Source organism: Apodemus sylvaticus, chromosome 1, assembly GCF_947179515.1.
Source record: "Apodemus sylvaticus chromosome 1, mApoSyl1.1, whole genome shotgun sequence".
Classification (NCBI taxonomy): Eukaryota; Metazoa; Chordata; class Mammalia; order Rodentia; family Muridae; genus Apodemus; species Apodemus sylvaticus.
Genome location: NC_067472.1, coordinates 17,550,699 through 17,576,618, shown reverse-complemented (window position 1 = coordinate 17,576,618; position 25,920 = coordinate 17,550,699). Strand labels below are relative to the sequence as shown.

Genomic DNA, 25,920 nt, shown 5'->3' with positions numbered 1-25,920 from the left:
TAGGTGGGCTCCAGACAATAAGGGCCTTTCAACAATAAGTAGTTGCTAAGCTATTTATTTCATCAGCCCATAATTTTCAACAATCCTTTCTTTCTCAGTTCACCCAGGGTTAATTTTTTAACCCTATCTATAGTAAAAATAACATCTCCTTTGGCAGCTAAGCTATAGTACAGACCAAGTAAAGACTTTATTTTAAAAGCCTAGAAAAAATGCCTATGAATTTGCTTAAGTTTTTCTAAAATGAAAGAATTCTCTAGCGTTGTAGAAAAAAATCACAAGGTGATTTTAGACCATAAGAAACAGCATCATGAGTTAGAGTCCCAACCATAAACACACAAGAGAGCATTTGCCAAGCTTCTGATGACCTAAGAATCTCAACCTCTGAAGGCTGGAGAAATGGTTCAGTGGTTAAAGAGATCCAGAGAACCCAAGGTTGATTCCCAGCACCACACGATGGCTCAGAACTGTAGCCAGTCCCAAGGATTCTCAAGTCCTCCCTGACACCAGGAGTGCATGTGGTGCATAGACATACTTGAAGGCAAAACACCCAAATACAGAAATGCTGAATGCTGCCTGCAATTGCATAGCTCTAAAAACCCACTGCTTTCCCATCTGCAAACAAAAGTAAAGACCAAACAAACAAATAAAAAAAAAAATTTCTCTCCCCTGTTCAACTTCTAGCTCTTACTGGAGAAAACACCTAGAAAAGAACAGGATGAAGTTAAGCGACTTCTTCAGTCTATCTTTGAAAACACATATAAGTTCTCTACTACTACAGCTGGTACACAGAGATCACCAATTTCTGGGCCAAATTTCCAGTCATTTGTAAAATATCCTCCAGTTTCCTCCAGGGAAAGGCCACAGCTTCAAAGTTGGTAGTGGCTTTCAAAGAACAAACACAGAATACTTTGTAATCTGTAAGTTTATAATTCAACACATAAAATAAATGGTAAACGTCCAAACTATTGGCTAGACAAAAGATTGGTGGATCTATTCTCTCTAACCCAAAGGCAGAGGTGGAGAAAATCAAGTATTTGACTGATCTTTCTTTAGAGAAGTGCAGGCATTTTGAGTTAAGCCATGTTTGCATTAGTTGGGCTCCTGGGAGAGAGGGGGAGGGGTCTAAGACAGTAGTTCTCAACCTATAGGTTGTAATTCCTGGCAGGGGTGTGTCACATAACAGATATATGCATATCAGATATTTGCATTATGATTCATAAAGGTAGCAAAATTAGACTTATAAAGTAGCAAAGAAATAATTTTATGGTTGTAGTTACCACAACATGAGGAGCTATGATAAAGGGTTACCAGCATTAGGAGGGCCGAGAAACATTGGTCTAAGGGCCTCCACAATTTCTGCCTAAAAGGGCAGCTTGGTTCTTGGCTTTACTTTACCAGCATGCTCTCTCCTTATACAATGTACTTAAGAATAGGGAAATTTTCAATGCTTTCATAATTGTTAATACTAGCTCCTCAAAACTGCCCCTAGAGACCAGTGCCCCTCTGAGTCCCTCACAGATCCTAGTAGATGGGCTTCTTGCCTAACTTCTATAGCAACTCATTTGCTTTAGAGAAACGTATACATCCAAAGAACCCAACAATCGGGAAAGATGAGCAGTATGTAGGACATAATGCTACTTGGATGACACTGTCCTTTTGAGAATAAGAGCCTCGGATGCGGCTATCTGGCTTTTATTCGCCCAGGAAATAATGCATGGTGAACTACTCCTAAGTCTTCTCATTATTCGAATTGGCTTGATGAGCCAGAACAGTCTGAACAGTTGAGGAAGATATCTTGTCTGGCTCACCTAGACAAATCTCCAAGGCCAGAATGAACCAAACCATTTAATGTCTATAGACAGGAAAATGTTTTCCAGACTGGGCAAAGGTAGAGCTAGTCTTCAGATGCTAAAGCAGAACTCATAAGCTTGATCTTGACATCATATGGATCTTGACAGAATGGCTACCACCTTAAAGACTCTCACATCATGAATTTAAGTTCATGAGAAGATCTGATACAGAGATGGATAATGCTGTGTAATAGTTCCTTTCTTTTACAATAAATCTTAGTAGCGTTCCAAAATATAGTTTCTTGAACTTTCCAGTGAGATAATTCTTTTACCTGTTGCCTGAGGTCCACAGGCATATTATCCCCTGTGACCTTATTCTTCTGTCTGTAGAAAGCTGCCTCATGGCTTAGTGGAGAGAAAGGTGGCATGCTAGGCCCTTCTTTAGATTGCCTGGTTCCTCTTGACACTGATGGACTACAAGGAGTAGGTGTGGAGGGGAATAATGAACTGCAGAAGTCCTTTTTGAGGTACCCACAGGTCACCCAAACTCTTGGCAAATATGGCTGTGCCCAGTCTAGAGATTCATAAGGTATAAAAACTAGGGTGGCTGAGATGCAGCTCTGACCCATCCTGGGAGGAGTTAATGGATTGGAGACCCTGGACTATAACGCCCCACCACTCAGAGTCAAGCACAAGGATTTTAAGAGCAAGCATTCAAAACATCTGTAAGTGGACAAGGACATAGTTCAGTGGTAGAATGCTTGCTTAGCATCTAGAGTCCTTGGGTTGGGGCCTTAGAACCACAAACCAAGCAAAAACAAAACTTAAGCAACACAGCATTTCCTATGTGAAAGAGAATAATCAAATCTGTAGGTAATAAGGAGGACTATCATACTAGTCTGAGGATCACAGTGGGATAGAATAAGGCTCTGTGTGACGACATCAGCCATCAAAGTAAAGGACTAAAGTAAGGCAATAAAGACAATTCAGTGGCAAATTCAGAAGTCAAAAATTTAGAACCAGAATTTATGAGATAACAGGTTTCACGGTGTGAACCCCAGACATAAAGGTAACTTCCAATCTGAATGACTATGACTCAGAGAGAAACACAGGCATACTATATTTAAAGACCTGTCAACTATCTTTTCAGCCTTATAAAAAGAAGCATAAAATAGGAATACCTTGTGTTTGTGTGTGTGTGTGTGTGTCTGTGTGTGCAGTAATTGTACAAATAATTGGTTTCATTCTGAGACTTTCATAGTGGACCTTTTAAAGAATTTGCTGTTTGAGGCAGAACACGCTACAAGCTTGCCAATCTTGGGAGACATCATATTCAGTATAGCAGATACCATGAGTTAATTGAATCATAGATTATTTAAGGAAAAAGAGACAACTTATCAAAAACCAATGACTAATAAACACATACACAAGGGTGCACATGTGCATGCATGCATGTGCACACAGTGGCAAGAATAGTGAAGAAGATGATGAAATCAATTTACCTGTTTTCAACTCAGTGTCAGCATACAACAACTCATTCTGTTGAATAGCACAGAAAGCAAGTATAACCATTTTCATTATTCTCCTTTGCCATCATAATTTTTCCAGAAAAAAAAAATGGGTAGAATGACAGGGAAGGAATCAAGACCGGCTGTCACAGCCAGAGCTTCTTGACAATAGAAATACTCAGCAGGTGTGTCTACCCTGTACCAACTGCTCTTTTCTCTAGACACTGGATACAGCAGTGAACAACAAAGCGAGATTGCTCCCGTGGAATTAAAATTTTTAAAGAGACAGGAAACAAACAATAAAAGGAAATGAGAATGCTCCCCCAGGGAAGGGGGACAACATTTGAAATATAAATAACCAATAAAAAAAAGGAAATGAACGAGAAAATTTCAAGTAATTATGAGTACTATGAAGAGAACTTAACTAGGATGGCCTGAAGACCAGGAAATCAGTAAGTCTAGAGGAAAAACAAAATCAAGACTTTGACATAAATATATTAATTTAAAAATAAACTAATGAAAAACTTAATTAGAGACAGAAAATTCAACAAGGTAGATATATTAAATTTCATTTGGGATATGAATTTTCCCCCTGCATCAGAAATTATATAAGACACAAAAAATGGTGAAATCAAGTAAACCCATAACTATATTTTATAAATTAAACACTAATTTAGGTAATTGATAGTTTAAAAATATCAATAATAATGGCAGAAATATTAAAGGCCACTATTGCTACATACATGATATACCTTACCAAATTTTAAAATTCAATAAAAAGTTAAGTGAGCACAACCAACAAACCTGAAGGTCTAAAACTGCATTCCAAGTATTATAAGAAAACAATATTCTGATAAAAAGACAAAAATAATAAAAATGACATATTTCAAGGCTACAGTAATTTTTATGTTTTTAATATAAAAATATGCAAATAAATTCAAAAGATTTTTGCTGCTGGCAGAAGATCAAGTAGAAAAGGGGAGAGTGACCCCAAAAAACAGAAGATCACTGTCACCACCCAGTTGGGATAGAAAAGAAATTCAGTCCCACCTCATAATTAATGCTAAAACAAATTTCACATGAATCAAAGACTTCCATCTTGAGAATATTAATGTAGGCTAGGTAGTGGTGGCACATACCTTTAATCCCAGCACTTGGGAGGCAGAGGCAGGTGGATTTCTGAGTTCAAGGCCAGCCTGGTCTACAGAATGAGTTCCAGGACAGCCAGGGCTACACAGAGAAACCCTGTCTCGAAAAACAAAACAAAACAAAACAAAAAAAGTAATGGTTTCTTAATGCTATCTAAATTAGCCTTACATAATGTAAGAAGCCACTAAAATGCTGTAAGACTTATTTTTGCAGCAGACAATTACAAAGAGCTACAATTGGTCAAAGGGCAAAGAGAAACTTACCATGGGATGACCAGGCCCAATGGATACATTTACAAAGTAATTCCTACACCCAAGGCTCAGCTAACACTGCAAAAGAGGAGCAGAAAGATTGTAGGAGCCAAAGGACCAAGAAGCCTGCTGTGAGTAGGGAATCTAACTTCTTCACTTTTGTAAGAGACAGAAATAAAAGTTATACCACCAGGGATGGAAGCCACCCACATAGCAGCTAACACTCACCTAACTCCTGCTCTAGGGCTCTGACGCCCTATTCTGGCCTCTGAGGGCACCAGGCACAAACACAGTGTAGACGTACATGCAGACAAAACACCCACACACATTAAAACAAAACAAGAAAAGCAAAGCACAGCAAATCACCTAATCACCAACTGGGCTAATGAACCGAACACAGTTCTAAGAGGCATCCACCCAACAAATAGAACACAGTTCTAAGAGGCATCCACCCAACAAATAGAGGAAAAACACTGAGGCGAGGGGACCCAGTGCTCCTAATCATAACTTTCTTGTTAGGACTCCTTTATTAGTGTATTATCCTTAATAAACAGATACCAACAAGAAAAGAAGTACTCAACTTTGAAAGATTTTAAAGACTCTCTGAAACTCTTAGGCCTTATAAACATTTTAGCAAAGCAGCAGGATACAAAATTGATCTCCAAGAATGATTATGTTTTCTATATACTAGTAATGAACTTAAGAAAGAAATTTGAGGAGGGGGCATGGGATAACATTTATAACAGGATAAAAAAAAAAAAAAGAAGAAGAAGAAGAAGAAAGAAACAAGCCAAAATTAGGGATAGACCTAACAAGGAAGCAAAAACTTTAGACACTAAAGAAAGTAACTAAAGAACATACGAAGGGGGAGGGGCCTCCCCTGCTCATGGACAGGGAGAATTAACATTGTGGAAATTGCTGTGTCACAGATTTAAATTAGTGCCTAAATTTCATATGGAAGAAATATCTCCCATCTTGCTACCAACAGCCAAAGGAATTAGTAGTAGAAACAACAATGTTCAGTTTGTGTATAAAATATCCCAGAACTTTTTTTTTTTTTTTTTAGTAGAGAATAGAGTTTATTCAGAGCAGGGGATAGGAGTTAGTGGTAGAGAGAGGTAGAGAGAAAGGGAGAGAGGGAGGGGGGGGGAGAGAGAGAGAGAGAGAGAGAGAGAGAGAGAGAGGGAGGGAGGGAGGGAGGAAGGGAGGGAGGGAGGAGAGAGAAGAGAAGTGGAGTGGAAGCCGGCCATAACCACGTGGAGGGGGGGAAGAGCCCAAGGGGCAGAGAGGTGAGAGAATGTGGAAGAGCAGAGAGCAAAAGAGAAATATCCAGAACTTATGCAGAACCACTACATATCAAGTTAAAAAATCTTCCAGAAAATGGGCAAAGGATATGAAGCAACTACTAGTAGAAGATGAGCATTGAAAAATATCAAAAGATGTTTGACTTCATTAACAACCAAAGAAATGCAAGTCAAAAAGAGAAGACTCGCTGGGCTGTGGTGGTACACGCTTGTAATCCCAGCACTTGGGAGGCAGAGGCAGGTGGATTTCTGAGTTCGAGGCCAGCCTGGTCTACAGAGTGAGTTCCAGGACAGCCAGGGCTATACAGAGAAACCCTGTCTTGAAAAACCAAATCCAAAAAACCAAAAAGAGAAAAAAAAAAGAGAAGACTCCCATCTATCTATCTCCGCGGGGAAGGCCAGTGTATATTTCAGAGTCCAAAGCTAGTGATGTCACAGTGGCAGTGCTAATAAGTGTGTATGTGTGCAGTCACTTTAAAAGACAATTTGTACATCAGGAGAATATCTCATGGTTCATAATACTAATGATAATAAATAAATAGCTGGGAACCGAGAAATGGCGAAGTAATATGAAGAAGGGAATTCTTAGTAGCTACCGAGATTTCAGCTACATCTGAGTGACACAATGCCTGGCATGAAATACTTTTCTCCTTTTTTCATAAAATTTAATGAAAATTTCCAGATTTATTCAAAATCTTAATTGGATCAAAGTCTTTAGACATGCTCTCTTGAAATTGCCTCTCACTCTTACAACACTCTTAGAGAAATTACTGCCCAATGGATTACCTGTGAACTAACATCTTGTGACATCTATTTTGTTTAGAACTGTTGTCTAATTCTCACATCTAAACTCCTTTTTCATGATGTTATTGAAAGCATGGTATACTTTTATATTGATTATTAACCATTATTGTTTAAAAATAACTCATACTTGGTAGAAATATGAACTTAGTTCCTCTCCTCATAAGAGCTTAAATTATCTTCTTAAAACTTTACAAGAAAATATCACTCAGCATGCTTCTCATTTCTGCATGGAGGTAAAGCCAAATTACCACAGTGATTTGGTTAAGAACTGCATAACCAGTCACATATAAGCATTCAAATGACAGCCCTGGAAGCTTCCCCAGAAAGCTTAGGAAATAGCTTACCTGGATAGTGAGACCTGGGGCCATGGTGTTTAAATCTTTTTGCAGGGCCTGCTTCAGGTTTTCATCTATTTGATCTGTTTTTGAAGCCAAGAACAACAAATCTCATGATATTTGGTTATTTTTATTTAACAACAAAACAAAACCAGTCAGGAGAGACCCTGATTCCAGTCTTGCTCTGTCACAGAGCTTAAGCAACTTGATAAAGTTTATATCATGGATACATAAGATGAATACAAAGCATTTTTTTGAGAAATTTCACACTAAGAAAGAAAGATGACAAACAGCCATTCTAAGTTTACTCTGGAAATGTTTACCTAGTAAGTTCAGTTTCACTTTGGGTCAATGTTTATTGAATAACTTAACTCACACTTTCACTAGATTAGTAAGTATTGACTAAGGCAATTTTTTGAATAAATGAAGGAGGTGAGTCTTTAGTTTCTTAATGCCTTATTCCTTTAATAGCTCAGGATTGATCTAAACTTACAGTCACCCTGCCTTAGCTTTCTAGGTGCTAGGATTATAGATGTACCACATCTAGCCTATGTATATTGATTTTCATAACTTTTCAAATTAATCTTTACATAAAAAACCAGATGTCATTTCTATTGGTTAACACCTTACTATCACCTTGAACTTAAAAAAGAATTTAAGTACAGGCAGTGTGGTGCATGCCTTTAATGCCACCTCTTGGGAGGCAGAGGCAGGTAGATTTCTGAGTTCGAGGCCAGCCTGGTCCACAGTGTGAGTTCCAGGTCAGCCAAGCCTATAGAGAGAAACCCTGTCTTGAAAAACAAAAATACAAACAAACGAGAGAGGCAAGTCTTTGAAGAACAGATCAATTAGACCATAAGAAGCTATCACTTTACTTGATCTCCCATCGATGAATCACCTCAAGGGTAGTTTCACCATTACCAAAGAAAGCAACTAGTGACATGAAAAGTCAGGCATTGCAGTGGTTGTCAGTCATCAAAAGCAAACGACTGTTTAATTCCACTTTCTTTACACAGTGTGTTATTGGCTCTCCTTCCTCTGTATGGAGTCCGGGGACTGAACTGTGGTCATCAGGCTTGATAGCAAGCACCTTTACTCCCTTAGCAATCTTGTCCGCCCCTCAATTGGTAAACTTTAAATTGATTAACCATTCCTATACCTCACACTGAGAAATAAACTAAAATTCCATGAAGAAATGAACACCAAAGGCAATAAACGTGATTCCCTGGTCAGAACTTACATAATCTCAACTGAAAACTTTTACAGAAGAGAGGTAACAGCAGGCCTGGGTCTGTGGCCCTCTGTACTCGGAGGTTTGGATCTGGAGAACTCTCATACTATGACAGAGCTGGTAAAAGTGCCATGCTGTGCCTGTGTCTACAAAGGAGTTTGTGCTGAACACTCTTTCCTTAGGGAGCCTACAAGTTTGGCAGGCAGAGGGTGTCTGTGTGATCAACCCACACTGACATTCCAAGGCGCTGAGTGGCTAAGAGCTTGCCCAGCAGTCAGCATTTCACATGTGCTCACAAGATGGTACAAGGGAACCAGGCACACCCTAGGACTCCACAATGAGAAGAGTCTTAGAAACCACGTGCAGTTTCTCTTTTAATCCATACTATACCTTTTACTTTTGCAGAGTGTTATCCTTATTCTTTGTGTGTAATAATCTTAGTTGTGAATACAACTAACTACATGCCATGTCCTGGCTGTCCTAACAAGTCCTGAATCCAAATTGCCTGGAAGTGGATCTTAAGGAACACCCGTGTCTTTTGTTGTGAGAAAACGCCATGGTCATAACCAACTTGAGGAGGAAAGGGTTATTTCATCTCCCAGCTTACAGTCCAGCATGAAGGAAATCAAGGCAGGGCAAGTAATGGAAGCGGAAGTCAGAGGGGAACTGCTTAGGGCTTGCTCAGCCTACTTTTATATAGCATCCAGGACCACAGTTAGCTATGCCCTCCTACATCAATCATCAAGTAAGAAAAGACTCCATGTGCTTCTCTACGGGCCAATCTCATGGGGCATTTTAATTATTGATGCTCCCTTTCCCAAATGACTCTAGCTGATGTCAAACTATACAACTAGCCAGCATACTCACAAATATATGTTTAATAAGCTAGCACAGTAAAAACAGAATATAGCATGTGAATAGTCATTTTCTAATTCCTACCAAATTGTGTGAGAACATATCACTTAAGTGGGGTCATGGTGGTACATGTGTTTAATCCCAGCACTTGGCAGTGCTGATCTCTGTAAATCTGGGGTCAGTCTGGACTATATGGTAAGATAGTGGAGCGGAGGGAGGGAAGGAGGGAGGGAGGGAGGAAGATCATCACAAGACAAAAACAAAGACCTTTAAAGATACTTGATCTGGGTCTAGGTCTGGAGAGATGGTTCAGCGGTTAAGGGCACTGACTTCTCTTCCAGAGGTCCTAAGTTCAATTCCTAGCAATCACATGGTGGCTCACAACCATCTGTAATGAGATCTGATACCCTCTTCTGGTGTCTCTGAAGAGAGCTACAGTGTACTCACATACATAAAAAATAAACAAATACACCTTAAAAACAAAATACTTGGGCTGGAGAGATGGCTCAGGGGTTAAGAGCACTAACTGCTCTTCCATAGGTCCTAAGTTCAAATCCCAGCAACCACATGGTAACTCACAACCATCAGTAACGAGATATGACACTCTCTTCTGGTGTGTCTGAAGACAGCTACAGTGTACTTACATATAACAATAAATAGATCTTTAAAAAACAATACTTGAGCTCTTAAAACTTCAGACAAAATACTCAAATGTCCCAAGGTTTACTAACATTACAGCATCAATACTTAAGTTAATAAGATTTTTAAATTGTTAACCATCTGTTTATACATTTAAAACAAATTACCACTTACCAAACAATTCTATGTAAACTTCTTGAAGTGTGTGGGCACTGCAAAACTGGTTCAGCTCATGGTGAATTTTGTTGAAGATTAAAGTCTTGTCATAGTCTGCAGTATAGTTCCTCACAATGTCAAAAACTAAAGGAGAATAAAATTCATGTTTGTTTCACCCAACAATGACCCAACTATCTTCAAATTCAGCAATGAAAAAGTGGTATATTATCCATGAGGAAAGTATGGACACAACGGTAAAAACATAAGGTACAACTCACAGACCCTACATTCCTGGGCTTGATTTAACCTATTTCCTTGCATTCACAGCATTAACAGAAGACCCCAGGTTCCATGCTAAGGAAAGGACAGGTGTCCAACCCCAAGGAAGGGATGGACATCAATCAGATGTGTACTCAAGCAGCAGTGTGAAGATGAACTGAGACACAGGAAAGCATAAGCAATTGCAAAGCAAAGCTCTAGCCAAGAGATAAAAAAAAGACAGAACTGGGGCTGGCTCGGTGGTTAAGAGCACTGACTGCTCTTCCAGAGGTCCTGAGTTCAAATCCCAGCAACCACATGGTGGCTTACAACCATCTGTAATGAGATCTGATGCGCTCTTCTGGTGTGTCTGAAGACAGCTACAGTGTACTTACATATAATAATAAATAAATCTTAAAAAAAAAAAGACAGAACTGAAGAACATCAAGAGTAAAAGGAAGCTGCTGCAAATATAGACACATGCAACTTAAAGTATGTAAAATTATACATGTGCATTTGCAATGTAAACAAAGAATATAGAAAATAAAAAAATACATGTGCATAGTTAATTTTTAAAAGGTGTTTTTTTACTGAACCGACACTACAGAGATCAGTATAGAGATCTTTAACTGTTATAGACCTCAGCCATGCCACTCCTCGGGTATATTCCCCTAAGGGACTCTACTATAACATCCATGCTTATTGATGTACCATTCATAACACAGAAGACAGATCTAGCCTAGGTGTCCATCAACAGACTTGTGGATTGTTAAGTGTAGTAGATATACACAATGGAATTTTATGTAGCTGTAAATTAAATTGAAATCATGGCATTTTCATGATGGATGGAACTGGAAACATTGTGTTAAAAGAAATAAGCCAGATTCAGAAAGAAAAACACTATGGATTTTCTCTCATATTTATAGCCTAGATTAATATTGTGCATATGTGTGTGTATCATACACCTAGAAAGAAGCTCATGAAAGGCAAAGGACGGGGAGAAAGGTAAGAGTAATGAAATACACATGACATGTGAGAAGGGAGGGTTATCTAGAGGGAGGGGGTCAACTGGGGGAGCCACAGCACATGGGAGGAGAGCCATGGGGGATGGGAGATCATGAAAACAACACAATAAAATCCATTACTTTATATGCTAACAAAAATCTTAATCAGTTTTAAAAGGCTTTTATTTTTTAAAAAACTCTGGGATAGCAGGGAAAGAGTTAACATTTACTAGGGGGAACTTTACATTAGGCAATTTATACACACTGGTGTTTAATTACCCCTGCCACCCCTCCTAATTTTCTATTTGAGGAAACTAAGAACCAGAACCTTGCAGAAATATCCCCAAAGGCAACATACCAGACTGTGTCAGAACCTGTGCTCTTACTATAAAACATGCTGCTTTCTCCATTTGTTTTCATATCCAAACATTTGCTCCACTGGCCTTCCTACATAGGATATTAGATACAACTGAACTCTAAGTCATACTTGATAAAAACATTTGTTGATAAATAACTGCTAAATATATGGTCTCATCATCTTCTAAATAAACCAGTGATCTAAAACTCTCCTCTCTATCTCTAGGGAGAGAGCCATCAGTTTTTCTCTTTTTCAATTTTGAATCATATCCATTCCAGTGAATTATGATCATAGAACATAGTCATTTGTTGCTCTCTTGTTGATCCTCTGGAGATAGTGAAAGTCTACAAATGCCTAAGACTCTTCTATTTAAGTAGTATCTGCATATAAACTGTACATACTCCTGTATACTTTACCATGTTTAGGTGATTATACAGTATCTAATATAGTTACCATGTAAATAGTTACTATGCTGAACAGTTTGGGGACTAATGATAGAGGGGAAAGCCCACATGTTTAGTATAGAATCAGCTTTTCCCCTCAATGTTTAATACTTGCTTGGTTGGACCTGTGGATGCACACGCCACAGATGCAGAGGGCTGACTGTAGATGAGAAACCACGAGGAAAACAACCATCAAAAAATATCATTCAAAACTACCTGACAATAATATACTTACAACTCTTTGCTCTGAAATCTTTCTCCTGTGTCTGTACAGTGATATGAACTTTAACATGACCCTATATTTCAATATATGTTTTCCCCTTTCTATTATGACTTCTCAAGTACAATGAAAACACCTTGAAGGCAGAGGTTACCATCTTCACATTTTTGATGCTCTTGCAAAATACAAGGCATTGGTTTATTCGGCATGCCAACTTCTTAACAAGGATGAAGGCCAGATATCCTCAAAATTCGCAATTAAATTCTTATGTGTTCATGTGCTACACACACACACACACACACACACACACACACACACACACACACACACACGAAGACCACAAATCAGTATCAATCTCAGGTGTCATCCCTAGGTCTCCTCTCACTAGTAGGGTGGAGCGGCTGGCCTCTGCACCTCGGGACCTTCCTAAGTCTCAGCACTGGGATTACAAGCACACACCACTACACTAAGCTCATAGACACTCAGGATTGAATTCCAGTCCCCACGCTTGTACAACAAATGTTTTACAAATGGAGCCATCTCCCTCCATAGCCAAACATTTTTAAAATAACACATATCCACTTTATCTCTGAGGTGATCATCTTTTACAGAAAAAATGCTTCCTTATACTACACATTTTCAGACTGCTTTGCAAGTTATGGCAAATCACAACTAGAAAGTGACAAATGAATGTGACGCAAGAAAATTGATCAATTATAGATCTTGAGGATACAAAGAAATTCTTCCCCAACAAAATGGATACAATGCCATTTTCTTTTCTAGAAACATTTGCTTTCAGAAACAGTAAATTCAGGGAGGAAGAGCTTACTAGTTTCCGAAAACTAATTCTGTCCAGAACTTGTGACCTGTTTGTACCTCTATTTCCTGCAAATGTAATACTTTCATGATCATTCTTTTATAGTCATCAGTGATCGCTAAGGGAGTAAAACTTTAAAAAGTACCTTACTCCCCTTCCTCAGTTGTAAATACCCTGGTTATAATTATAGAAACACAGCAGATAGTTACCATTACCTGCATAAGGAGCCAACATATTAACCACTTCTATTCGGTCAATATAGATCATGACTCCACCACTAAAAACAAACAAGAATGGAAAGTGTAAGCCAGAGCCAAATAAAAATAATAAATTACAACACAGAAGTTACAGATAGACCAGGGAGAACTTGATCATCTGACTTAAAAACATAGGGAGAACCTGACAAAGTAGCTTAAAACATCAGAGTTTGGTCCCTTTTACAATGGATCTGTCCCTCTATAGATGTCAAAGGGGCCTTTGTGGGTTTGTAAAAGCAATACTTTAAGTCATTTAAACTAGGTAATTAATTAAAAAACTGTCTCGTACTTCACATCCTTACTTGATACAATTTAATACAGTAAGTATAATATTAATTAATACAGTAATTATATTTTAGTGATATACCAGCCTTGTTCCCTTTCTTGGCCTCAACCTTTTTAGGACAACAATAATTAGAGGCCTTTAGACCAAAAGTGTAATTAGGAACTTTATTAGAAACATAAATTCTATTAAAGACCTACTTACTGACTCAGAAACTCTCAGATGTCATTTAACATTATAAAGAGAAGAAGTGAAATGATTTTAACTAATCTTTTATTGAACATCAATTCAGAGGCAAGTTCTGGGCCATATAGACAAATTCTAATCCTTACAATAATTCTAACATAGGTCTTATTCCCTGACTTAAGGGAATTAAGCTTAGAGAAGCTAATCAAGGCATCAGAGTAGGGCAAAGGCTATGTAGAGTCTATACTTTCTGCTTTGTTTTCCTGTCAATTAAAATAGCAACACAGTGTGATAATGCTAACATACGATTAGTCTGCTAGCTCTGAAACTCCATTTCAATACCATCAGATAGAATGCTCTCACTTGTAGCTTCATGACAATAACTCTCAGTACAGAAGTTTCTGTTGCTATCATGTCTATATAGTAGTGTGTTAGTCAGGCATGGTGACATATACCTATAATTTTAGGGTTTCGGAAGCAAAGGCAGTAGGATTATTTCAAGTCTGACGCCAGCCTAGTCTGAGTACTGAGTCTTGGGCCAGCCAGGGCCACATACTCTGAGTACTAAGTCTTGGGCCAGCCAGGGCCACATACTAAGAGTCTGTCTGATTCAAAAACAAAACAAAACAAAGCGTAAACAAAAGTTTCTCAAGTGACTACAGCTCTAAGAACTTCCTCAGAACTACAGAAGTAAAGGGTGATGGGTCACTAAGGGGAAGCTTACCTTGTTCCACAAGGCACATTTTTAACTTCATCTGTTTGTAGTGTTGTCTGGGAAGAAAAAAAATAGCTCATCAAAATCTATCTTTAAAAACAAAACAAAAGCAAAAAACCCCTGCTGATCTGGCCAGGTATTCCAGCACCCTGGAGAGCAAAGACAGGTGGGTCTCTGTGAATTCAAGGTCAGTCTGGTCAACATAGTGAGCTCCAAAACTACATAGAGAGACCTTGTCTTAAAAACAAACAAAACAAAAGAACAAACAAACAAAACACATACTGCTGATCCCAGAGAACGATCTCTGGAAAGCTGCTGTCAGTAAGTACAGGAGAGCCCGCCATGCTTTTAGCCTTCAAAGACCAGTTGTTAAGTTAGCCATTTCTTGGGCTGGAGAGATGGCTCAGCAGTTAAGAGCACTAACTGTTCTGCCAGAGGTTCTGAGTTCAATTCCCAGCAACCACATGGTGGCTCACAACTATCTGTAATGGGTTCTGATGCCCTCTTCTGGTATGTCTGAAGACAGCTAAAGTTTACTCACATATATAAAATAAATCTTTTTGTAAAAACAGGTAGCCATTTCTCTATCCATCTAGAAAGACTTGAGTACTACATGTCTTATAACTAAGGCTGGAAAATTTTTCTTAAGCATCTTATGTGTTTAGGGTTGGCCTGAGATCACAAATTACACACCTCACTTTCAGCAGACACTATGACCAAGGTCTATGCTCTGAACTTTCATTCCTGGATATTACTGTTTACAATGATGGTAAATGACATTTTCCCACACAAGTACTTTATGAACCAAAGCTATCCTTGAACTCAACAGCACAGCTAGTGGCTGCTTTGCTTCATGACCTAGTGCTCTCACAGGTTTTGTTCAGTTTCCTTTAATATGAGTGCCAGCGCCACCACTGCTTCTTCCTTCTAGTGAACCAATAATCTGGTTTTAAGTGGTTTACCATATCTCACCTTTCTTCATAACCTGAGGTTTCACATAGGTTAGCAGTGTATTCTGAGACACATTACACCTTGTTAAGGACACAAAATATGGTCCCTGATATCTAAACATCACAACCTAGCACAGGAAATAAAATTCTTAGCAAGAGACATATCAGTAGGTACAAACATAACAGTATAAATAGAGCTCTTAGGTATTATGCTACAAGGAATAAAATACTAGTCTTAAAAACACTCGTAGATAGTTTATCAATTAAAAGTACTCAACACTGTTTCAAAGGCCTGATTTGTGTTTCTAGGCCACACAAAGTGGCTAACAACTGCCTGTAACTCTCATTCCAGATGATTCCACTCCTCTCTGGCCTCTGCAGACACTAGAGCATATAGTACACACACAGACAAGCAGGCACACACAGATAACACAAATTAAAAAACTAAAAGACGTAGACTATCTCTGAAATTAAGTATTAATAGGTATATCTTGAAGAGGAGAGTAAGAACTTAAGAGGGACCTCTCAAGTCTAAGTAATGTCCTATTCAAATACACACAGCAAGGACAGAAGTACACACCCAACAGAGACCGGCTTGCCTAAATCAGAAGGCACTATTCAGATGAGTGGTAAATTCTGGGAAAAGAACACAGTGTTATTAGGCTGAAGGCCTTGAATATTTGCTGAGCAGTTTAAGCGCTCTTTAATCCATGTTATGGACAACCATAAAATGAATCTTTCAAAAACATTGTCAGAGCTGGGAGTGGTCATGCAAACCTATAATCCCAACTATGTGAGCGGCTGAGGTGGGGGGAGTGCAAACTCCACTAACTTGGGAAGCAGCAAGGCCCAATCTGGGGAAAGAAAATACAAAAGACTTGCCTAGTATGCTCAAAGCTCTGGGCTTAAGCCCTAGGGTTGATCTTTTAGCACTGGAAGGAAAAGGTGTTTTCCTTAATTCCTCTGATCATGTTATTCAGCTTACTGAGTGAGTGGCAAGAAAACCAGGTAGGAGGCTAAAGAAGTAACTTGTCTACAGTAACAAAAACTGGAAGACACCAATCTTGGAGACATAACAAAGGAAGGAGTCAATCATTGGTTGAACATATTAGTACGATGGTAATATTAGAGATAATTCTGCATAAAGTGATGGGAGAAGACTAATAAATGAGTTCAGTATATTTTATTTCTTTTAAAACAAACTAAGGCAATTTCCATTATTCTGAATCAACTTTCAAATCAAGAAAAACTAGGAATTAAACAATAACTTTCAATTTCATGTCCTATGTACTGCTATACATAATTCTTTCCCAAATATGAGAGAACTATTACATTGGCACACGTGTAATCACAGACTTAAGGAGACTGTGTTGTGAGTTTGGCTTTAGCCTGTACCAGAGAACAAATGCTAGGACAGCCTTGGCTACACAGTGGACCCTGTCTCAAAAAACCCTAAGAGAGAAACAGTGAGTCTACATTTACTTTGTAAAGTATATAAAAACTGAAGGTTTTAATATAATTTCTCTAAGCAATGCTTTCTGTACTTATATATAGCACTTCACATCAATGAATATTAGTCCCTTCAAGTGCTATGTTAAATCATGTTTAAATAGAACTGCATCCTCTAATGTTCCCCAAATTCTAAAACATAAATTTATGACTCTGTTCTTAAGAGAAGTTCCTTAGAAGGGTTTTGTTAATGTAATTTTTGCCTAAAATTCTACTTTTTCTTTTTTACATAAAAAGGTCATTCCTATTTTGTAACACTGCCTCTAACATTTAATTTTTAATTAATAATCTAAACAGAAAATTATGATAGTTTATGTTGAAATGTTTTTATTACTCTCACTTATTTCTGATAATCACACGGTATATGGTTAAAAATCTATTTACTATTATTGCTTATATCTACTTTATGTTACTGCTGTACCATACTGCTTAACAGTGAATTTCAGGAAGGCAGACAGATTTGCCTGGCTTTGAACAAGATCTAAGAAAGAGCCCGATCTCTCAGTCTGATGATACCACTGTTAGCTTTGGGACTATCAAGCACTGTTGGTGAGCTAAGGTCAAAAGAGAGAACTGGGATGAGCCTAACACAGGCCAGCAAGACATAGGCAACACAGGAAGGAGGAAGGCACGGTGAGTGAGGAGGACATCAGCACCCAAGACTTAAATCAACACAAAGTACTAGTTACTGGGTACATCGGTCACACTAACCCACTTAGAGAAAGTTATATAAAATAATTGTTCTAAGAGAAGAGGTTTTATAACCTAAAACACTTCTCTTCTTTCTTTTGTTTAAAACTATATCAATTCATTCTATTACAGTGATATTTAATATGTTAATTGTATTTCTATACATAAGATATGGTTTTAAAAAAAAGAACCTTCAAAAGTCTGAGTAAGATATGGGAAGCCAATCTGGAAATCACTGTGACTAGAAAAAGTGTCCACCCTGCTTCACTTTAACAGGCACAGTCCTTCCCTAAGCCAGTGAAAAGGGACAGAAATCAAGGAGAACTCCCTATTCACAGTTACTCTCGCTGAGTAGAAAGTTGAAGACTAAAATGATAATATTAATAATACTAGCTTCTCCCATTTCCTGAAAAATCTGCAGTTTTTAAATAAAACTGAATTCAAAGGTTTATGATTCCACTGAGTTTACAAAATTAGTTAGAGCCCAATCCTATTTTTCAATCTTATTATATCAAAGTATACTTATTAAGTATGCCCTATGACCAAGATAGTTTTTACAAGAACCATATTGTTATTTCAAACATTCTGAAACGTTGTCAAAGTACCACATTCATTCAGGTTCCTTATAAATCTGTGCTTAATGTACCAAGCAAAAATGTGAGGCTGAAAAGCTGTGTATAAAAATTAATTCCTCCATGTTAGCAGTAGGCTGAGAGCCTTCCTTTATAGAAACCAAACAGTTCTAAACCAAGAAATCACCAATTTGTATTTCTAATTGTGTTCTCAATTCTTATTTTGTTTTGGCTGCAGTAACAGAAAACCTGCTAATGCCATTAACCAGACGGCAGCAGTCAGTCTTGGCAAGGTGGTTTGAAATCATTACTTGTGCTCTGACAGTTGTACTATGAACTTTCATTCCACATCTGAGTAAATACCAACATTTGCTTAAGCAATAAGGAAATCCATCTCCACCCACAAGTGTGGTAACTCCTGTCACACCTGTCTATCTGGAATCCCTAGGAGTCACTCACCTGCACAGATCTGAATGTCGTAATGAAAGGCAACATGATATGATAGCCCGGTCCACTGGGGCTAGTTAGCAAAGCTCCTCCCCTGCAAAAAGATGCTTCAGTTGACAAAACTGTTAAGATCTCTTTTCAATTTAAAATGTTATAATAAGCATTCACTATTACTCATATTACTAACCTACTACCCTCTCAACAGAGTCAACAACTGCTACTTAAAACACCCATCGCATTTAAAAATGTGAAACTTCATCAAAGTCCACTGCCAATATTGCACCCTGTTTCATAAGCTCCACCAACACCTCTGGGTCTCTAGCACTGCTCTTGGGTTCAAAAGCTCCTCTCTGGTCTTTAGCTTTCCGATAAATGCTTATGGAAAAATTCTAATGACTCTCAATTAAGGTTCCTTAATTGCACATAACAAGAGACAAGTCAAAACAATACATTTAATCGCTAAGTTTTAAAAAGGAGAAAAACAAACTTTCAGGAAGAAGAAACTTTCTGAGGCTAATGGTTCTTCCTTCAATACATGAGTAAAATCCTGGGAACATGGTTTCTGTATAAAGGTAACAAAACCTAGATGGGCAGCAGAAGGGTTGAGATTACACCAGAGAGATGGGTTTGTTTATCAAACTCTGAAACATGTGAGCTGTGAAAACAACTGCAAATTAGGGACAAATACAACAAAAAGTCCTATTTTACACAATGAATAGTAAATTCACAAATGATCATTGTCATAAGTCATAATTAAAGAGATGAACCTGTTCAGGTTCATTAGCCATTTTTTTAAAAAGTGGACTCTATATGTTGTCTTCGTGGTTTTCCTGTCAGAAGGACAATGACAAACTGGATGGAAATGTGGTCTGGGCTGGCATTTCTTATGCTAGAACTCCATCTGTTAAGACATACCACCAAAAGTGTGTATTTTCTAGGATTCTGGACGGATCTAAAAGTAGAAATACCAGTTTAGGGGGCATGATGGAATACTAAAAAATCTGCTTGCTTCAGAATAAACCACTATTTCAAGTTCTCCACAAACTGACTTCTCTTACCAGTCTAGACCACGAGGAGCTGGTGGTAATTTATACTGAAGAATAGCTATGCCAAATCAAGTGGATGGTAATTGAGTCCACACTCTTCCTCACCTTGACTTGAATAAAAGTGAGAAAGATGGCCTGCAAATGTGGCTTTTGTCTCTTGACCTTTAGGGATACTACACTGCCATGGTCATTAAGACATTGGGGGACATAACCAGTCAATGGGAGGTTTTTAATGAAGAAAAAAACCAACAACTTAGTGTTGGGAAGAACTGTTATAAATAAGAGCAGAGATCCCAAAAAACATCCACAGTGGCAGACTAAACACCTGTACAGTTGTAGGGACTATGAGAAGTCATCTCGGCTGCAGTGACCACTTCAGTGCCCCCTAGGAGGTCTACACTTCTGCACAGAAAGAACTTGGCACTAAACTGCCCGACATCAGAACGGTGCCCGGCCAAAGGTTAACTCCCAGCAGCTGGGATGAAGCCACTTTGCAGGGCTGGAAGCGCTCCCCTGACACCGCGGAAAAGAGCAACGTCCCAGACTCCACTGTGACCATTGGACCCTTTCTCTGTGCTCTAGAACCTTCGACGGCTGCACAGGGCGGCGCTCACCTGTAGTACACGGCCAGGTGTCCTTCCTCGATCTTGTGGATGGCGGCGTAAAGGAGGATCGCCACCAACCCCACCACTGCAGCCACCAGAAGCCGGGCTTGAGTCATATTCATCCTCGTTCCTCCTGAGCATGGGGAGAAGAGGACCCTCAGTCCCTTGAGTGACAGGCCAGTCCCCACCCAGTGAAGAGCCCGCGTACGGTCGCGGGCTGAGGCGGGAAGCCCCGCGCTCCAGCCCCTGGCTCTAGCTCTCCCAGCGAGCGCTCCCCTCACCACCCCCCTGCGCTGGTGCCCCCCGGCTCGGCGTACGTCGTGACACCTCTTCCCCGGCTCCCCAAGCGTTAGGTCCCGACTGAGGAAGGCCCTGGTCGCGGGCACTCGGAGAACCGCGACCCCGGAGCCTCGTTTCACCGGTCAGTGACGCATCGCCCCCACCCGCACGTGCAGCCGCCACCCGGCCCCGCCAACTGCTGCCAACAGCCCGCCCCGCCCACCTGTCCGGTACTGCGGCTGCGCGGGGACGCACGCGACGCAGCCCCCGCCCGCGATTCGTGAGACGGTGCGCGGGCGGGACAAAATTGGCCCGGGCGCGCACACAGTGTAGTGATTCTGAGTCCCCCAGGAGGAATAAGTTACCTGAAGTGCGGTCTCTCAGACAGACGCTGGTCATTACATGCTAGTACGCTGAACCAGCCCCTCATGTAGGGATTGTCCCTTCATCCTTTTGTGGTCCGTCTCTATTCCAACTGGCAAGTACATTCTACAGGTACACACCCCGCACTAGGGAAACTACCAGATCAGTATCAAGGAATCTGGTTTGAGTTCAGAAGAGGAAACTATTCAACCAGTATTAATCATTCAGACTTGGGCTGAATATTTATTTTGTGCCAGAACGCTACACCAGAGTGCTTTCTGGAAGCCACCCAGAAACAGAACCAGAATGATATACTTATGTTGAATGTGGAGGTCGGGATGGTCTTGTCAGGAGGCCAAAACCAATAGTGAACGCTTGACTTTCCATGATGCAGATAAAGTTGAAAGAAGTTGTATGGCAGGCTAGGCTAGAACCAGATTTACAAAGTCTGGGATCCATTTTTTTCTGCTGAAAGAGGAAATGGATGGCAGGAAGGCAGCGACTTCATTTATCGGTGTTATTATGCCTGCGTGTATGTCACTACGTGTGGACCTGGTGCCCTCAGCAGTCTCAAGAGGGCATCGAATCCCGTGGAACTGGAGTTACAGACTGTTGTGAACTGACACATTGGTGCTGGGAACTGAACCAGGGTCCTCTGGAAGAGCAGCCAGTGCTCTTAACCTTTTCTCATGGCATTTTAACATTCTATACCACATGGACCTGGTGAGATGGCTCATTGGGGAGAGGAGTTTGTGGACGTCCTGATGACTTCATTTTTACCCTAGATCCCACACAGAAGTGAAAAGCAGAGAACTGACTCCACAAATTGTCCTCTGATCTCCACACACAATAATAATCATAAAAGGTTTAGGGGATAAACCCACACCATGTGCATGTATTACAAAACAAAAACTATCAAGGAAAGGGTAGAGTTTAGAGATATATGAACACATGGGAAATAAGGGCATTCTATTTCACTAAGGGTAGACACCTAGCAAAGGTTAACAAGGTTGGAACGATTACCAAACTCCTGTGCAGGAAAATGCCAGCAAGCAGTGCTTTAGGGGCCTTGTGTCTGTAACTGGCTGAGAGTGAGAACAGGAAACTGGGAAGCAAACAACAGCAGACACAAGGTTATGACGCTAGCAACAAAGAAAATGACAGGCAGGAGTCAGTTCCGGGCTTTGTGAGAGCACATCTAGCCACATCCCTTCAACACATGCACTAACTTGTTATCATGCATTTGATTTTTATTACCTAGGAATGTATGGGACCTTGTCTGTTGCAGACCAATATTACAGTTTAGCTATTTTCATCTCCTCTGGTCCCCTTCCCCTGCCAAAAAATAAGCAGGCCGTGGTAGCACATGCCTGTAATCCAAGCTGGGAGGTGGAGGCAGGAGGAGGGAGAGTTTCAGGCCAGCCTGTCTCAGAAACAAAAGAAAAGAAAAGGAAGCTGCAGATAGAGATCAGCAGTAGAGCTCTCTCCCGGTAGCATGCTGGGCTCAATGGGAGAGTTGGGAACAAATTTGCTGTGAGACTAGTACCTGTGCTTTACTCTTCGTTCCTCGTAATGTTGCCTATAGAATAAAGGGCATACAGTTGATAACCTAGGATTTTAATTCTGAAAGTTGCTACTGAACAAAAAATAAAAGTGGTCTACTAATTCTTCAGAAGAGCCATCTTCTAATATGTTCTGCCTTATATCACCTGTCTAAATCATGAAGATTAGAGAAGGTCCTAACATCACTCCACTCATGCACCATCAAAATGGACCTCCAAATATGGCAAATCCTTGTGCCAATGATTGTGATAGTGTAAAAAAAATGCACAATTTCTGGGGAAAAAAATTGAACGATACTTACACATTAAGACTCCATTACTGAACTGCCAGTATTAACTTTCAAGTCAGCCAGGGGAGGTGACACACTCCTGGGAGGCAGAGGAAGGGTGTTACTAAAGTTTGAAGCTAGCCTGGTCTAGTAGGCTAGCTAGGGAGCTCCAGGCTGACCAGTGAGATCCTTCTTTAAAACAACAAAAATAAAACCAAAAGTTCTTCTGACCTTTACATGTAGGTTAATATATTCTGAGCAAGTAGTACCCAATAAATGTTTATTTATTATTAAGAGCCTCTAGATTCTAGAGCTAATGAATGGAGAGTTTGCCTATCATTCAGCTGACAGGGATAGAATTACCAAGGTAAAGACACCTTGACAGCTGATGATTTAAAAGACAGAAGATAGCCATGGACATAGCTGACAAGATAGCCGTGTGTGCTACATATAAGTAGCTAAGACTCTGGAGATTGAAGAGTGCTAGGATTCGGTGCTAGGAGAATGGCAGCATAATAAAATGGGATGGGAGGGCTATACAATCAGGGTAAATAAGATCTTAGTGTTTTTAGACACAGAGGAGTTCTAGCACCTTTTAGGTAAAAACATTACAGTAAGGAAGTCCTTTAGCACTTCCCAGTAAGTCTATTTAACTCCAGAAGAAAATACATGGTTGGGGAAATGGCTCGATCAGCAAAGCATATGATTTGCAGGCAGGAGGATCTGAGTTTGGTTTCTCAGAATCCATGTAAAATGCCAGGCATGGTGGCAGGAACCTGTAGTGGCAAAAGTGGACAGGGAAAGGCAAGACCCTGTGACTCACAATCTACCCAACCTACCTTAATTGACAAGCTCCAGGCCACCAAAAGACTCTCAAAAGTTGGGCCATATTCCTGAAGATTATACCATAGCTCTCCCCTGGCTTCCACACCCATGTGCACACATAAATAACAAAGCGTAAAGAATCTATCCTGTTATTTGGACTCCTGACCTATCACATGACCCTTTACATTTTCTTAAACCATAATAGCCTATGGTACTAAAATGAGTAGAGATTCAAAAATATTCAAAAATTTTAATTTTAAAATCATTTAATATGCAAAGTGAAAAACTAGAATATAAAAGCATTTCACATTTTTTAAAACAAAATAATACCTTCCAAATTATTTAACATAAGGCAGAGATCCACAATCTTTTATCTGAAACCCTTAAGTCTAGATGTTTCAGAATGAGAAATGTTCAGATTTTAGAAAGGTAATTCAGTGCATATACCATACTACATCAACCCTCAAAAGAGTTTGTGGCAGCACATCCCAATAATCAAACACATTAATATTTATGCAGCAAAATAAATGAATATTCACACTAAATGGGATAAGCAGATCCAGTGTCAGATCAGAATAGATCCAGAAGCAAATGCATTTTGTTACCAAGCTTATGAAAACCTTGTTTTCAGAACTTCTTGGATTTTGAGACTATTAATTACAGATAAAGGAATGCAGACCTTTTGAAACTTGTATGACAAGACATAAAAGATTGTTTAAACAAGTGACCCATTTTTACAAATGCAAAAACAATATAACCTTCAAATACATTATAAATTAACAGGCATCTTCTCTTTGATATTATTACATGTACACCTTAAATACATATACATATAGCAAACAACACAATTCATTATGGTCAGCTGATATCAAAGGCACATATGTCCAATCCCTTACGTAAGAAAAGGACTTTATTAACTGTGTGATTAAGGATGGAATTCATCTAACTCCGTGTGATGCCAAGAAGAGCACTTGCTGAGAACACCACAAGCAAGTCTTGAAGAAGTGCAATTTTACTTGTGAGCAGTCTCTTCCACAGAAACTCCATAAATAAACTTTACTTAAAATGAACACTGGATGAATTTTTCATCTCTGTATACTAATACCATGTTGGGCCTTATACCTAAAATTGAGACCTTTAAAAGATTATCTTTTTAATCAGCTACACCAGTATTTTTCCAATTTTATAAGATAAGTAGGTCACTAATGATCTCCCTAATTAGTTTTGGTGTTAAAAAGAATAATTAATTTCACTAATTTGTTATAAATCCTTATTTGTTCAGAGATCATAATTATTAAAAACAAAACAAAACTAAACTAAACACCAAGCTCCTGTGCTTGTAAAGTCATTCGTAGTTTCTGATCACAGCCATCTCCTCCACGGACTGGTATGTGAAGAATGGCTTCAGCAAGTAAAGATGACTTTGGAGAAAGTGCTGGAACAGCTTCACAGGCTCGAGGGCAGTGAACAAATGGCGAGTCACTCTGCTAACCAACTCCAATCAAGACTCTAAAAGCAGGCATGCCAAGTCACAATTAGCAGTTATCCAAATGTAGAGTTCACTTTTTAAAATTGTTTTAATGTTTGAACATTTTATAATCAAAATTCAAAAAGTTAAAAACTACAGAAGTTAGAGTTTGAGTTTAGCTTTATCTGGGAATCTCAAAAATATTTTTTTTAAATAGTTTAAAGTTATAAAAATCTGAGTAAAATATTCTTAAGTAGAAAGACAAAGAGTTGTATTGAAACTAAATGCAGTGAATTTGTTAAGATTGTAGTTTCTCCCAGTTTTAACAAATCAATAGTTCAAAGCAACTAAATATTTTTTTAATTAGATATTTTCTTTATTTACATTTCAAATGTTATTCCCTTTCCTGGTTTCCCATCCAAAAACACCCTATCAAATCCATCTTCCCCCTGTTCACCAACCCACCCACTCTTGCTTCCCTGTCCTGGCATTTCCCTGTACTGGGGCATCAAGACTTCCCAGGACCAAGGGCCTCTCCTCCCTTTGATGTCCAACAAGGCCACCCTCTGCTACATATGCAGCTGGAGGTATGGGTCCATGTATACTCTTGGTTGGTGGTTTAGTCCCTGGGGGTACTGGTTGGTTCATATTGTTGTTCCTCCCACGGGGCTGCAAGCTTCTTCATCTCCTTGGGTTCTTTCTCTAGCTCCTCACATGCTTGATTATGTTCACAGCAGCCTTATTTATAATAGCCAGAAGCTGCAAAGAACCC

At 39.4% G+C, this 25,920-nt stretch overlaps 2 protein-coding genes across 4 annotated transcripts in view; both read right to left on the bottom strand.

Annotated features, from left to right (window-relative positions):
- Positions 1-20,865, bottom strand: part of Erlin1 (ER lipid raft associated 1) — a 35,390-nt gene extending 14,525 nt beyond the window's left edge. Inside the window, exons 1-7 of one of the 2 annotated variants that reach the window (XM_052185334.1) lie at positions 20,700-20,865; positions 20,392-20,515; positions 18,744-18,825; positions 14,573-14,619; positions 13,338-13,399; positions 10,041-10,166; positions 7,151-7,224 (exon numbers count right to left, since the gene is read on the bottom strand). In XM_052185334.1, the coding sequence (XP_052041294.1) occupies positions 7,151-7,224; positions 10,041-10,166; positions 13,338-13,399; positions 14,573-14,619; positions 18,744-18,825; positions 20,392-20,504 (504 nt within the window). In that variant the 5' untranslated portion in view covers positions 20,505-20,515; positions 20,700-20,865. Of the gene's footprint in view, positions 1-7,150; positions 7,225-10,040; positions 10,167-13,337; positions 13,400-14,572; positions 14,620-18,743; positions 18,839-20,391; positions 20,516-20,699 lie in introns of those variants that run through there. The other variant, XM_052185342.1, reaches the window with a different exon arrangement.
- A 3,096-nt stretch (positions 20,866-23,961) lies between these two features.
- Positions 23,962-25,920, bottom strand: part of Chuk (component of inhibitor of nuclear factor kappa B kinase complex) — a 38,636-nt gene continuing 36,677 nt past the window's right edge. For both annotated transcript variants that reach the window (XM_052185315.1, XM_052185323.1), the window contains exon 21: positions 23,962-25,189. In XM_052185315.1, coding sequence (XP_052041275.1) covers positions 25,160-25,189 — 30 coding nt within the window. In that variant the 3' untranslated portion in view covers positions 23,962-25,159. The remainder of the gene's footprint in view (positions 25,190-25,920) is intronic.